At 33.6% G+C, this 16,587-nt stretch overlaps 1 protein-coding gene across 1 annotated transcript; it reads left to right on the forward strand.

Moving 5' to 3' along the window:
* The first annotated feature begins 280 nt into the window (after positions 1–280).
* Positions 281–15,540, forward strand: LOC128997830 (alpha-tocopherol transfer protein-like). The gene is made up of 7 exons (XM_054423579.1): positions 281–359; positions 11,068–11,212; positions 11,654–11,813; positions 12,438–12,705; positions 13,347–13,457; positions 14,011–14,113; positions 14,953–15,540. Exons 1-7 carry the CDS (start codon positions 351–353, stop codon positions 15,102–15,104), a joined length of 948 nt encoding a protein of 315 aa, XP_054279554.1. The 5' UTR covers positions 281–350; the 3' UTR covers positions 15,105–15,540.
* Positions 15,541–16,587: the final 1,047 nt, after the last annotated feature.

The raw sequence follows: 16,587 nt of genomic DNA on the forward strand, positions 1-16,587 counted from the left end.
TGACTTTCAAGCCATGCAATTCAGTAATTCTCAGGCCAACCAATGCCAGGAAAAAACTATTTGAGTATTGAAAACTGCATGCTTCAATGAAGCAAAGAAGAAAGGCTAACTAATATTTCAGTGCGAAATTGTCTTGTCCCCCTAAATTTTGCACCTGGTTGGGGAACCCCCGATAAGCTTCATCTATGACGTGGGGTCCCCTGACTCAGCTGGCCCCCTTGCGTAAGGACCCCCCCCCCCACTTACGAGTCCCTCATTCTCCTCATTCGCTGATCCTCGTTCGTAAGATTCTTTCCCTCAGTCCGTGCCCGACGTTTCCCTACGCACGATCGAGATTGCAGACCGTCATCATGGCCACTGTAAGTACCCCTCCCACCGCCTCTGGGATTTACACAACAATTATGTATGCATTATTACTTGTTGCCAGCTTTGTTAGAAAACCCAGTAATGATCGACAATCTTCATTATATTTGACGTCAGCTGTACGTATAATGAAACTAGTGTTGATTTCCGTAACATCCACGCAAATTCACTTATTGTTACTTTTGTAAAATTCAACCTTTAAAAGTTTCGGATGGTTATTTCAGGCATATTCCGTTGAAACGTTACTTTATTGAAACACACTCTTTTTGTGTCGTAATTTTGTACTTGGTCGGTTTCGTTTTTTTTTTTCGTTTACGTGTAAACCTATCCAGTAAGTCAAATATTCAGTTTACACATTATGCTAATGTTTGTTTATACTATATTAAAAGTTTAAGGTAATTTTTACGACACGAGTGCTTTTAAAATACCTACCCAGTAATCTATTTCTGTTATTTATCTGCATGATGCTGTGTCACTTATGTTAATACTGTACTTAATTTTTGAAAGGCTTTTAGTTTTTCTCTAATTCATCAGTTGTTGCTCGCACGGCAAAATCAAGTTAATCCATGTTTTTGTCAAAACGTGTAAAAACTACGTACAAGACAACTGCAAATTTTCCCCACCATTTGTTTAAATTGATATTTACGTATTTATTTACGTGTCCGTAGACACTATAACTCTAAAAAACCTAAATAGTTTAATGCAATTTGAATCAAAAGTGAACATAACAATCAATTTGAATGAGCGCGCGAACGAGTTCGGTCCTATCAGTTGAAGAAGGCTCTTTGAACACCTCTTACGGAGGAAAACTTTTAATTCTAATAAATTCAATATAAACATCCTTAATACGTTCAATGACATTTGACAACGTGCTTCTTGTTAGAAATCAGAATACAAATAATACTTAAACCAATTATTATGAATTGTGCTACAAGAACCGACCGCTTTACAATGTAAATTAATTATGAGATACAAATCATAGTTATCATGAAATTATTTACATTTTTAGGGGATTCTTCAGTACAATCTATGTAGAATTGAAGATTCCCGTCAATTTAAATCTTGGAATTCCAACAAAAATCAATACTATTTTAAGGGGTTTTGTGGCTGGAATCATTTTTTAAGGAGTTGAGCTTCTTTTGGTGAATTTCCCTATAGGTTAGTAGCTATTACAGTAGGTGGAACGATAAGAACTAGGCCCGGGACCGATTTACTTTTTCATTTTGATGTCCCCAGATGCCAAAAACACCATTCGTTCAAATTTTTATATATGTATATATAAATGTGTCCGTGAACGGTAACTTGAGAAATATTTTTCTGATTTTGATGAAAATTGGTTTAAAGGTGGGGTAAACTTGAATGAGTTCGTGAACCAGCATGATCGGATCATGGGAATGGGGTTTTAAGGGGGGTTTTATGGGGTGAAAATTGGGTTTTCTCTTTTTTGAGCCTCAAAACACAAAAATTTCCCAATTCCTCTCTAAACCTTTTTAAAGAGCTAAAGAACAAATAATTTTGTTTAAGAAATTGTTTTTGTACGGTTTTTGGTAACAGATAAAATAAAAAAAAATTTTAAATTTAATATTCCCATATTATTTTTTTGGAGAATATTAAAACGTTATAGTTTGCTTGTTTATGGAAATATTTTGATCAAACTTGACAAATTTATTTATTTTATACTAAGCTATTAATATTTTACAAAAAACAAACTTTACTAGTTTCCTTGTAGCAGCAAACCTAGGTACTCGTTAAACCTAATGTTATAAATAGATTTCATTGAAAATCAATTTTTGATTTACTAATCTTTAACTCTGTTCTAGGTCTCTTCTCGCTTAAAGTCTGTATGTAATTCCAATTCCGAAAAATTGTGAAACTGGTGTTTTACCAATCAGTTATGAACGTCCAAAATAATAAACTTCACTGATAAAGCTACTGTTTCAAACTATGATCAACTATTAGGGGAGCGAGCTGGTGTAGTGGTTAGAGCGCGGGACTTCAGACCCTGGGGTCCCGGGTTCAAATCCCGCCAAATCACCAATGAATTTTAAGTGATAATGCCGCAACCCATAGGTCTAGCCTGAAGTAATGTGAAAAACAATCCCGGGCCTATGCCTAACGTCCTAGGACAAAAACAGATAAACTTTTAGGAGCGTATGAATCGTTGTGAGTTGTATATGTCGAACAAAACTATATTCCTTTCGGGTATTCGTTAGGTTTTTATTGGGCTGGAACATTCTCATGCAAGTATAATAATTTTGTATTTTGTCTGATTTTAGATAGAATTAATAAACTCCTAGTCCTTTAACAAAAAATAACTTTTTGATCATTGCGTACATGTTATTGAATTTACAGAAAGTAAAAAATATGTCTAATTAGAATCTTGAAACATGTATTTACACTTACACTGTTAACTCACAATACGATGAAGACATAGAAAAGTACCAATATATAAAAGAATCGACGTATTTTTATTTACTTTATGTTCTATAATAGAAAGCATGATACTATTGAAACGTAACAGGTATATAATTTGAAAACTACTTTACCAGCAGGATATTGTTTGTGTTGTCAAACTAAATTAAAGATGAACTATAGTACAAATCAAATATTTAATCACCATATATTTAGGCAGTATAATAGACGAGATATTATATTATACTTAATTTTTCATAGTTAAGACTAATATCCTTTATTTCCATACTTCAAAGATAAAGTATAAAGAACACCAATCCGTACAGAATGTGTAAAATAGGAATAACATAATAACAGAAACTAAATAACTGGCTGGTAATGTGTCACACAGAAAGTATAGTGAAACTTTGATCGTTCTGCATCAATTACTGTATTGCAATAATAAAAGTACAGTTAGAAATAAAATTTACAGTTGGCCTGGTGCTTTCAATTGTGAAAGTTTGTTCTGCCAATTAGTATCTATAGTTTTTTTATTGAACTGGAGGGAATTGTTATCTTATTAGCATTAGAACTGTATCGAACTTTATTTGTAACTTTATGCAGCAAAATAATATTTATAACTGTATGGATTCGTTCTAGAAACCTTTAAACGTGATGTATTTTCAAAAATGCTGTTGCGATATGAGTGAATTGAATTATCAAATGCATTAAAACTGAGGAATACCAATACAGCAATTCTGGGTACTTAACTAATCACTAGTTAAATTATTGCATATTGATTGTGCATTCACAATGAGAACGAATCTTAATATTGTAATACCTAGTAACAACTTAGGATACTGAATGATTAAGGTTCACTACAACGATGAAAACACAAAAACTTGATCCTTTGTTAAAACTAAATATCGATTACCAAACTATAAAATAAAGTTTATTAAAGTATTCACACAAAGAAATATACGTAATACTTATTTTAAAATATTGTTGATGAATTACAACAATTTATGGTTTTCATAAAAAATACTAAACCAATGTGAACTGTTTTAAATAAAACACTCTAGGTAAGTATCTAATGAAACTCATACTGAACGACAAAAATAATTTTAATGAATACCAACTCAATTTGATATCTAGAACCTAATGGTAAAATATTGAGGGCCAAAATTTGTAATACCTAATTATTACGGTAAACCCTCCCTTAACAGAAGGGGTTTCAATTTGGCAACCACCTCCTACGGTTTAAAGTTCGTAGAACGGTTAACTTGTACTTAAATAGACGCATTGTTTGACGATCTGAGCTTTGACTAACTAGAGTACTCAGTAGTTGCCGACAAACTATTTCCAAGCCACTTTTAGACTAGTTAAAATGTAAGTGCTATTGCTATTTTGAACTTATCAATACAGCAATATTAAAAAATATGGACCTAGTTTTGGGGTTTTGTATCTCGAAAAGTATAAATTGGAAACAAATAAGTTTTACACCGTTAGAAAGAGAAAATTACAACGTTTTATTTACACGGATGCTTAACGTGTCCCCCCTGTGCTCCACGGCAAACATCTAAGCGACAGCCAAATTCGTGCCAACCACCAGACAGCATCTCTTGTGTCACAAATTTCTTGAAATTGCCTAGAGCAACGAGTTATGCTTGTTCTAGTAGGTAGTTTATTACCGATTTCGATGTGAAAAGCCCGCTGCACTGTAAAAGGAGACTAAGTTTTTGCAAACTCTGTCACACAGAAAATCTTATGTTGCACAGTAGGCATCTAACTAACAACTGATGGTAAAACAAAATGGTTGCCCATTGTTGGGATAACTTTTTCGACCATTTACGGAACTATAATCAAATATCTTGGAATTTTTCTTTTTTTAATGTTGTAAAGTTTATTTCTGTCCGATTTACTCTTTTTGAGATTCAAAGTCATGAAGTAGTGTTCATATTTTTGAATAGCTCGCTGTATTATAGAAGGTTGTGTCATTTTATCTATACGAGTCTTATGACGTGTTAATCTTAATACAACCCACATAAATTTGTGCGAATTTCATGCCAGTGGGAAATAGAAATAAAAAATGCAAAAGTATCAAGAGAACGCGGGACCTAGGTTTTGGAGGCTCGAGATCAAACCCTAACAATCGAAATTATTGACTACCGAGTAGTAGTAGTAGGAGTTAGCTCAATGATAGTGCACTATGTGATTAAAGGAATCGTCCATGTTTCTTATTCAATAAATTATATGGCTACATGCATAAAAAATGTCAGAATTATTTTAACAGCTACTTATTATGCCAATAGTATTGTAAAAAAAGTTTAAAAAAGATTTGATAAAAGACTCCGAATTTCTTTAGGTACTCGTCTTCAATAGCATGTTTAGGAACTCTTTGTATTACAAAACAGGGAGGTGTTTGCTATTCACTCGGATTTCATACAACACTGTACCTATATCCACCAGCTATTATTGTTGTAAAATGTGAACAACTTACATTACTATATCTCTAAACAAAACTATCACAGAAATAAGCAGTGATTCCATAATTCGATCCATTAAGACAACAACTAAAGTGAATACTGTAATATTTATAGTTTAACTGTTTATGGACGTATTTAGAAAGTTTTGTTAATAATTCAACGGTAAATATTTATTTTAGAAATAGAAAGTAACACTGTTGCATAGTACGGGGCGGTGCAAAAAAGGAAACCCAAACGCTGAGCTATTTCATGAATATTGCAACAATCATCGATCAGCTGATCGTCAAAAATTGTTGAAAGTGTTTTCTTCTTTCTCATTTTAACAGTTTTCACGAAGGCTAATTTATCAATTTCGATTGAACACTCCAATCATCATCAGACTCAATAGGTGAATCGCCTATTTTGATTCGTCTATTGGGTCTGATGATGATTGGAGTGTGTGCACAATATGGTCATTGTACGCATGGCCCTCTGTTTTTTTTAATGATTGTAGTGTCCAATCGAAATCGATCACCACCTACCATCTTTTATATGTATTTACCGTCTTGTAAAAGTGTAAGTAAAATATAAAAGTACACAGTATAAGTGTAAATATATTATTACAAGTGTTATTTGCCGTATTTTATGTGCTTTCAGGTAAATTTTATTGCGATTTTACAAAGTTGTAACTTGTATGAATGTATAGGGTTACATTAGCTACGGTTGCTTCCTAAAAGCCCGCCGAGCATGTCGGGTAGGGAGAGAGCCCCCAGTAACGTGGCGTTATATAATGTTTCCGCAAGAGGACCATTGCGGTAACGCACTGTGAACAAAAAACGCTTTCCTTTGAGTCCTGGAGTTAATTGCGTGTGTTTTATTTGCTGGTTTCATTTTCACCACTTCCGGCTGGTAATGACGATTCGGTTGTGTATGATTCGATTTATCTCTTTGCGGTTTAAAATGACTAAAACATAAAATCGAACGGAACGTTTATTGCTGAACATAAATCGGTTTTTAGATCGTAAACTGTATTTTAACAATTGCAATATTAAAGTAGATTAACTGTTGATTGTAGGTCTACAAAATTTCATTTTTATTGGTCAGTCTAGTAGAAATTGGATATTAATGTACACACCCAGAACCGATGAGCATTGTATTATTGTATTATAGTAAGTGGTATAAGACAAGATTTTTAATGAATTAAAAAAATAACAAATAACAAAATATCAAAGTAAAACATGTGTGCACATTTATCTTTCCACAAGCTTTATTTTACGTAGAACATTATTCAATGGGAACCGAATTATTCCAAACTATTGTTGCGTACCGTAGCTTCGTAGCTATAAAGAGATTTCCTCTGGTAACTGAGGTATGATTCATCATTGCCCGCAGAGGAGCAAACCAGATGAGACAATGGGACTTAAGTATATCAATGGAACACAGGTTGCCGGCACTTGTATAGGATATGAGGTCCATCTTGAGATCGAAACAGAGAGAGTTGGAGAAAGTGGGTACAGCAGACATCTTATGTAATGGTCCTTGCTCTTGCCTAAGCGTCGTGCCCGGTCAGCGACGGTCCGGGTGTTTACTGTTGGTTACGTTTTTACTCAAACACGAAATAGACGTAAAAATAGATATATAATATGAGTAGATAACTAGAGGAGAAAACATACTGACTGAAATAGAATAGTCAACGATAAAAGGAGAATATAATAAGATAACGTAGGGAAATACGTAATAAAGATACTATTATCGATTGGACAACGAAGAATAATAATGGAATGTAATGAGATAAGAAAGATAAAATATAATAAACATACTTTCGATTACTGATAAGATATAAGCTTGATATGGTATCATTGTAATATAATCTGAGGTTGGAATATAAATGTAATATAATATGGTGAGAAAAACATAGATGCCTACGCTACCAAATGTAATTAAGAACTAGGAAACGGATATGCTGTAAGAATAATATTATGTTAACAAAGCACCGACCATAAAAATAGTTTTCTGTATGAAGCGGCGAACTGATTATGGTGTGACAAAAATTTAAAACGGTTTGAACAAATAACCAGTAGTACAGATACGGGATACTGATAAAAGATAAGATTGATATGATATCGATTGTAATGTAATATAACAAGATAAGGGAAAACATAGATGCCTGTGACTACCAAATGTAATGAATTAGGAAAAGGATATTGTAAGAATGATGTTAAGTTAAAAAGCGCCGGTCCAAAAAGGAGTTTTCTGTATGACGAGGCGAAAACAGAATTTAAAATTGTATTAACAAAGAAACAGTTATACAAATACTTCACGTTCAAATGCTTCACTTAAATTGTTTCTTCTCTTATGTGAGACCTTTTGCTTTACTAATTACCAATTTAACACTATAAGTATTTTTTTGTTAATCGGTTATTCCTCGTCATAAATTAACAAATATTTTCTATTAATTAACATCTTATATTTTTATTCGTGTTTTTCGTAATATATTTTTGTCAATTAATTGTGTGTGAAGTATTTTTTTATTGTCTTATATTTTGTAATTGTGTAGTAATTTATTTGTTTAAATTTATTTTTGTTGCGATTTTAAATGCATTGCATTGGAGACGGACTGGCAACATATTAGGCTAAAAAAAACTGTTTTAAACTGATATTTTATTGCGATTTAGGTACACGTTTTATATTATCTAAAATATTTGCTGGGTCCTTTTTTAAGCAAAACTAAGAATTCATAAACTTGTAAAATATACAAGTAGGCCTATACAAAACACACACGTATCCTTAGTGACTCAACGGATTCAAAGTTCATCCAAGGGTAGTCGGCAACTCATTTAATCTGCGACAGTCATGTCGAAGGCCTTCGTCTCCTAGATACGCCAACATAGGAGTGACCTTTGCTCTTGGAGGACCTCTGAGCACCCAAGGACTTTGTAGCCTACAAAGTGTCCTTGAATAGACTTACTGCAGGAATATCAACGTACTTCTAGACACAACGTCTAAAAAGCGATAAATTATATACAGTATCAGCCATAATGGGGTTGGTAAATTTAAAAATTACTTCAAATATTGTATTTAGGGAATTTTGAAGGAGTGATAACTAACTGTAATTTAACCATATTTAGTATTTTTCATGAAATTAATTTGTTTATCAATGAATTATTTCTTTGTTTGGTTTGTTCTACCTTATAAAATGTTAACTAAATAAGAAATTTTTATTTTGGTCTCTTGCACTAAACAACAATAGAGTTGACAAATTTAGTTTATTAGTGTATAACCAACATGTTGTTAAGCCAACAAATATTTTTACTAGCCAACATTTCTTCTAAATTTGGATTTTAATTTGATTAATTATTATCTACCATTTAAAAATTCAAAACAAAAATTTTTGAGTTATGTCTCACATAACATTGTCCCCTTCATAGTCTAAAACAAATTTCACTAGTATTTCTTATGGCATGAAAACTAATTACGTTCTTGCCTCATAATCGTACTTTGAAGCAATGTTAATCATAAATGACAAACCGCCATTTTAAAACTACCGTGGTTGGTAATTTCTCCTACGTAGGCTACGTAGGTAGTTGAGGTTAATTATCTCTACATTTCAGAGCCATCTACATTTCATAGCTTAATTCATTTAGATTCTGATCCCAAAATATTTATCAGCATTTTAAAATTTTCAACTTATAAAGCGCTCTGTGGAACAGCAAACGCAGGTCGCAAATTATGTTGGAGGCGTAATTAATCGATTGAGATGTTTCAAACTGCACTGCACCCACTGCAGTAATTAGCGTTACCATGGTGGCGGGTTTGTGCAAAGCAGTGATGAATACGGTTGACACGGTTTTGTTGTCTCCCGTCTAATTGTGTATTGGCACAATGCACTATAACGATCACTAATACCTATTCAACAATTGTAGGATTGTTAAGGTTCAATAAACAACATTTTTTACGGATTTATTTCATTTAAAGCTTCCTTAGTTTTATTACTGCTTAGGTAAATATTTGTTTTTACGAAATATTCAGTCAAATATTTAATATGTAGGCCAAGCCAAATTTTCCATTATCGTCAAAGAGGTATCAAATGTGTTGACAGTTTGAATCAAAAAGATGATTTGTTTGAATTTTTATTGAGCATTTTTAAGTCTGATTTTTTATTGTTTAGAATTATAGATATATAAATGGAAATACAAACATTCCAAGTAAATAAATAAATCCCTAATCTATAAATTAATATTTAAATACAGTTATTGTTTGTGGGTTTGCTTTTAGTGTTATACATTACTTTTACGTACAAATTTAAATTTAATGGTATATTTTTTTAGGCCAAAACTTGTGATTAAACAATCAATATCACCCACCCTATTGAGAAGTTGCTGTAGCAAAAAAAATGAAACCATTACTGTTTTATGACAAATGAAAGCCAAATGTATCAAATCTTAACATTGAACTATAATTTATTTAGTATTATAATTTCATTGGTGTATTATAGTAAAACCTCTAGTTTTTCTCTTAAGGGAATACATTTAACAGGTAATCTAGGAAAATGTTACTGAGATTTGTGCTACCCAAATATTTAAGACAGAAGTAAATTTAACGGATATCAGGATATGATTTAATTCTCTAGGGGTATTTTATGTAGGTGTCGGTATCGAGGTTCTATTCTTCTTGCCAATCTCATCCTAAATGACAATGTTTATGAGGTAGAATTAAAATATAATTGTCTCAAAGTCCCAACAAGTGGCGACTCATCACAAATTGCCGTTGAGGCAACAGGGTCTTTTCATCAAGGCAAAGAAGAAAAGAAAAGTCATCACAAGATTAGTTGCTATAATCATCTGTCAAGGTGATACCCGGCCTGGTATTAAGTACAACCTAATAAACCACCTTAGTCAGAATGGAATATAAAATCAGGATGAATATGTGCTTACATTAACTATGATTTTCCCTCGCCTTTCTTTGCCTTGAACAGTTTCTCTTTTTTCCACACAAACATTGTATAACTTCTTCAGCAAGTCTAAAAAATTATTGAAGTTGGTAAACATCCTTCAGTGCAATGTACTGTTGTTAATCTGTCTTGAAAGGAAATTGAAAATACACAAAAGAATCTCTCCTTCACAAAGCGACATCTAAGGCCATTGAAGTCTGACTTTGAAGTCGTAATACAAAGACTAGTAAATCAACCAGGAAGAGCCATCAAACAGATCAGTTGTCATTCCCCATTTCAAGCCCCAATAGTTTAACTTATCCACCAATCTCTTCTCCAACGATCACATACTTAAATCGGGAAAGAAGATCCAGCAGATAAAGTTAACTCTGAAACGCCCATATTGCATTAATCACTGATTCCTTTCAGTGTGGCAGATGGAAGCAGTAATATTAAAAGAACAATCTTTTTATACCTTACCATACTTAACTACTCAGCAGCCAAACGCTAAACCCGATCTTTTCATCAGCACCCAGACTTTTTGTAAGGTCAGTAGTCCAGCACCCAGACCACCGACTCTTTTCATCTCCAGTCGATCCTACCCTGCACCCTCTTCTTCCAGGTGCAGAGGTCTGCTCACTAAGTCTGCTCAGGTCACATTAGACATTTACTTGTCATTTCAAATATGACCCTCCTCTACTCCTCCTTCCATCAGGTCAACCCTTCATCACTCTTCTTGTAACCCTATGGCCCTACATCCCCATCACAGCCCATCCAATATTCTCACAGCCTTTATAAAATTGACAATGTCCCATTCAGTATAACTTATTTCAAGTTCCAGATATGTTCTTATTCTCCAGGCTCCATTTTTCTCTAAGCTTCTTGTCTGACCATTACGATAATATAACTTTTTTTCAGAAAACAATGACCCTGGTACAGCCATCTGCCGAGCAGCAGGCTAAGATTCGTACTGAGCTGAATGAGAATGTCACGACTCGAGATCAAGATTTGGAACACATCAAGGAATGGCTCAAGCGCCAGCCCCATCTTCCCGACTTTGATGGTAAGAGGGTCCTTGGACTCCCCATCATAAAACCAGAGTATCTTCAACTAACATGTTTTTTTGCTAATATTATAAACAAAAGAAATTTAAATTTTCTAGTATCATCTATCTTTTTAGTTAATTTCAAGGAGACTGTTGTATCAGATGTCAGTTATATATATTTATACAAAGTTTGTTAAATAAACAAAGGTGAAATATATTTTTAAATAAATAACTTCTTTACTATTTATGAGAAGGCTATACTGTTCAAAACAGTATAATAAAGGTTAAAAATTGGGCTTCAAAAAGCTTAATATCGCAACAAGGTACTATTATCCCTTGAATAAAGCTGGATTCAGAAATTGAAATAACGAGAGACTCAAATGCAGCAAAAACCTAGATCAATGTTTTATTTCAGAAACAAAACAGTTGAAGGTAACATCAGACCTTTTTAATTCACAGATGATGGGCGCATCATGACATTTCTGCGAGGCTGCAAGTTCTCTCTTGAGAAGACTAAGAGGAAGCTGGACATGTATTTTACCATGAGAACTGCAGTCCCAGAGTTTTTCGCTGACAGGGACCCTACCAAACCAGAAATCCAAGAAGTCTTCAAGATTGCGTAAGTGGTTCTTAAATTCATGGATACATTTAGACCCCTATAATACATTGTTACTAGGCCACAGTAACTTTTCCCAGTCTATTTTTGTATTTTGAAACAGATTGCAAATTGTAAATATTGTGTCAACTTGCATGGTGTTGATTCTTGTGGGATGAGCTGCAGCTAAACTTTATGGAATTGAAACTATGCTCATGTTCACTAGCGTCCCTTCGAGTTATTAGATGGCTGCTTGTGCACTTACTGCAATGGCCGCCGTTGTATAATTCACCATTCTATGGCAAGCACAAGTAAAATTTTAATGAGTTTTGAATAAGTGAAACAGAATTGCAGCTCAATTGTAATCCACTGGTGTAAAATTGTGTGAGCAACAATACAGACAAAAAAACCGGACTGACAATATTATGCACTCTTCTTCCTGATTTTACCTGATCTTGAATGTCAATATCAGAGTGTTACATAAACATTCACTAACAGCAGTCAAATAACCAAACATGCATCCACCTAATGTTTCCTGATTTAGTAAGAGCCTAGAGAATCCTTTTCCTCAGACAAAGCACACCTTTATGCCTAAGTATATAACATGAAAAGCAGAAGGAAGGGCTTAACAAATTTACAACTGCTCAGACAAATCCCCCCGCTGCCAGGACTGACCCCGAATGGAAGACGAGTGGTGATCATGCGAGGTGTAGACGCATCCAACAACATCCCCAACGTAGCTGATGGGATGAAGGTGGTGCTGATGATAGGAGACATTCGTCTGAAGGAGGAGTTGGTAGGCGTCGCAGGAGATGTCTACATTTTGGACGCTTCCATTGCAACTCCTCAGCACTTCGCATCCCACTTCTCCAAGTTTACACCAACACTCATCAAGAAGTTCTTGATTTGTGTTCAGGTAAGACAAGTGAAAATGAAAAATACATTTTAAATAATTCAGTGTATCTGTGTAACACTTTTGGGTTGTTATAACTTACTGTTGTAGCTCAAAAACATTATAATATTGCTATGTTTATGAAGGATTTGATTTGTCATGCATATTCCACATCTTAACTTTACAGGATCATTGCACCTTTTCAGAGTTCTTGACATGTAGATCATTTATGTTTCCAACTCTCCTAGATAAAACTAGCCTCTAAAGTATCCGATTTTCCAGTTTTGTTTTAAGGAAGATATCCGTCTCATTACTCTTTCCTGACCAGTCATTCCTCTATTGCAGCCACGAGCAATAGAGTATTAATGGAATTAAACACTTTCATTATTTTACACGTTTTCTTTTGATCTGCATCCAATCTTTAGTATCCCTGAAAAGGACCAAACAGACCTAAGTGAACTAGTAGAAACGAAAATTTGAAATTTTACAGGGAAGTTCCACAACATGAAATGGTTTGCAATTTTCTTTTTTTTTTAAGTTTATTGTAGAACAATAATTCCCATTTAAATTACAGTAACCATTGTATTAAACATGAACAGACCCTAACTTTTAGAGTTTATAAATTTAGTTTAAAGTGTTATTAATGACAAACTTGGCATTTTTAGGAAGCATACCCAGTCAAGCTGAAGGAGGTCCATGTGATCAACGTAAGCCCATTGGTGGACACAATAATCAACTTTGTCCGACCTTTCCTCAAGGATAAGATCAGAAGCAGGGTAAGTATTTAAATGACTATTACAACAGTAATTGAAATGCCCACTGACATTTAGTGATATCCAGGGTAATAATAGCATATTTAGGAAGTGAATTCTTCAATAGAACTTCAATAGAACAAACTTAAGTTAATCCAAATACACATTTTGTGAATAGCTATTGAACAGCAGTATCTGATAACTGAGGCTTTTGGCTTACAACAAATTGAGTTCCCGAAAACAATAAAGACACTTTTTAGAATTTTCTATACAAAACCTCGAGTATTTTTTTGCTTTTGAACAACTGATTATTCTGATTTAGTGATTTGTATTAGTTTTTATACTCCATAAGACAAACTTTGAATTTTAAATTCCATCTTTCAGCATAGTAGTTAATGCTTTGTACCCATCATAGTAGACTAGAACAAATCGATGGCACAGAATTTAGTAATTTTTAACTTATAAATTAAATTGTTGGCACTGTTTGGAAAATTTTTAACCAACAAAAAACCATAAAAAAGAAAATAAACCTAGGACCAAACCTTACTCATATGATAGGAATGTTATGGGTTTTCAGATTCATGTTCATGAAAACCTTGAGTCTCTTTATGAGTACGTGCCTAAGGACATTCTACCCCAAGAGTACGGTGGAAATGCAGGACCTATTGATGCTATCAACAGTAAGTACAGTGAATGAAGTTAGTATACATGGGTTATTTAGATGATGAACTTTACAATATACGGATTATGAAAATGTCCTTTTTACCCCAGAGATGAAGGGAAACATATTTTATTGCTTAGCATTAATAACTAATGGGAGAAAAATCTCTAATATGAATATCTCCAGTGAATTTCAAATCAATATAACTCTTGCAATGAAGAGTTTACAAAGTAACCTAGAAATTGTTGTTACATTTTTCACCCCAGATATCACACGGACCTAATGTAAACCTTAGTATTTTCATTACTTAAGTATTGAGAAATTATCATGATCACATTATCTTATTTCTTTACCCATGGCTAAAGCTACAAAAAATAGACGTCACCCGTAGTGTATAGTAACTACCTTTATGGTTATACAATGCTATGTTATCCTTATTCCCCTCAGTAAAATTGCCCATTCAACCTGTTCATGGTATTTAGTACTCAAATTTTATTTTAATTTGATATTAAATTTTGCAAACACCCTCTCAAAGTAATTCACTCAGCAACAATAGTTTTGTCGTAGTAATGAGTGTCTCAGGGTGTACTGGGAAAATTATGTTTGTTATCTGCTGAAGCTATAATTTTAAATATCAAAAGGTATATTGATGCACACACACACAAACATACCACTTGAATAAATTTTCTGAAATGTAAACATCAGTAACCAGCCACGCTAGCCGACTGATTTTGTAAGATGCGAATCCTGTCAAAGTTGAGTCTAGACTACTTCGATTTGAATATTTCACAGAGAAATTTATCTTACAATTGTATTTTTTTTACAAAACAATTTTTGACAAAAATTTTCCCATTCCAGAGCAATGGTACGAAAAGCTGGTATCATACCGCGACTGGTTCGCATCCCAAGAGAGCATCAAAGCTGACGAGGCCAAACGTCCCGGAAAGCCTAAGACCCACGATGACCTCTTCGGCATGGAAGGCTCTTTCAAGCAGCTCTCCATCGATTGATCACACCAAAACATCTTATGTTAGGTTAGGTTTCATATGTTAAGCATTTATTCGCTCCTTTTTCTATTTATTTCACATACATAATATCATACGCTAAGGTTTATGAACTGTGATACCAAATGGTGTTTAATTAAACTACATCTTTCAAGTCCTTAAGTAGTGATGCTGGTTTACCAAATATTCCTTAACTATTGACACTAGGAATAACATTTTGAATGAATTTTACTCTAGAAGAGCTTTAAACTTCTGTATGAAATGTTGAAATACTAATCAGTATTATAGCTATAGCTAAGTATTCAAATCAAAATTTGCTTTATTTGATATTATGATATTTTTGAATTGTTAAAACATTATCTACTACTGCTCAACACCTTTACTACTATTAAGTAAGTCAATATATTTGTTATAAACAGATAAATAAATGGTTTATATTACATATTGAGTTTTTTAGTTAACCAGTAGTTAACCTATTCCAGTTCGGCCAAAACTTCTGTGCGTCCGAACAAGGTCGCTACTAGCCAAACTAAAACTTACGGCCTTCCACGTGCCAGTTATTGGTAGTGGTGGGGGGTAGGGATGAGTGAGTCAGGCTGAGTAGCAAGACACAAATATTTTCACAAAAGTACCTCCGCAAACGCCCTCACCTAGACCCGACCAGTTCTGGCCGCGCAGAAACTTTGGCCAGACTGTACCTTTTCCTGTACATCTACTATTGATAAAAAATCTCTCCAATTGAATATGCATATTTTTATATAAATATATAGGTTACTTACTGTCTTCGCAATCATGATTTAGCTATAGCACTATGGCTGTTTCGGAGATTACTCCATCGTCGGGTGTAGTCGTACACTAAACTCAAATACTTTGGTATTTACATTTTTCACGGGATTTCTTCATTTCAATTACATCTTGAAATTAACAATTACAATTTGTTAATAAATAGTATATATACAACACCAGTAACGACACAAAAACATTTAAGCATGTGCACAGCTTTTTCAGTGTACGACTACACCCGACGATGGAGTAATCTCCAAAACTGCCGTAGTGCTATAACGAAATCAGGATTCCGAAGACAATTAACCTATATAATCTATATATATATATATGCAATCTGCCACACTAAAAAATCATGCATATTTTACGATTTGCAACATATTTTCAGGAGGTGAGTGAACTAACAAAATAATAGAATTATTAAAACTGATCCATTTATAAAAACTTGATATAGTTCCTACATAAATTATGTCCTGACGTAAGAAAAATGTTAATCAGAAAGATGGAAAAATCTATCTTTCTTATTAAAGTTTTCTGAACTTCTGATTAGCATTGTGTAAAATAAAATAAATAAAAGCAAAGTTGTAATATCATGATTTCCATACTAGTTTGGCGAGATTGAAAAAAATGGATCACACAAACTTGTTGGAATAGAGATAATATTACATAGTATTTTAGGGTCTGTTTGTTCAAACCTAGCAGTACT

This window comes from Macrosteles quadrilineatus, unplaced genomic scaffold (assembly GCF_028750875.1).
Source record: "Macrosteles quadrilineatus isolate MER2022 unplaced genomic scaffold, UCM_ALF_1.0 Scaffold_7__1_contigs__length_78375512, whole genome shotgun sequence".
NCBI classification, from domain to species: domain Eukaryota; kingdom Metazoa; phylum Arthropoda; class Insecta; order Hemiptera; family Cicadellidae; genus Macrosteles; species Macrosteles quadrilineatus.

Excerpts from the sequence above, each read along its gene's own strand:
- LOC128997830 (XM_054423579.1), top strand. Across the intron at positions 11,213-11,653 it reads CCATCTTCCCGACTTTGATG|ATGATGGGCGCATCATGACA; the intron begins GTAAGAGGGTCC and ends TTTAATTCACAG. Across the intron at positions 13,458-14,010 it reads AGGATAAGATCAGAAGCAGG|ATTCATGTTCATGAAAACCT; the intron begins GTAAGTATTTAA and ends ATGGGTTTTCAG.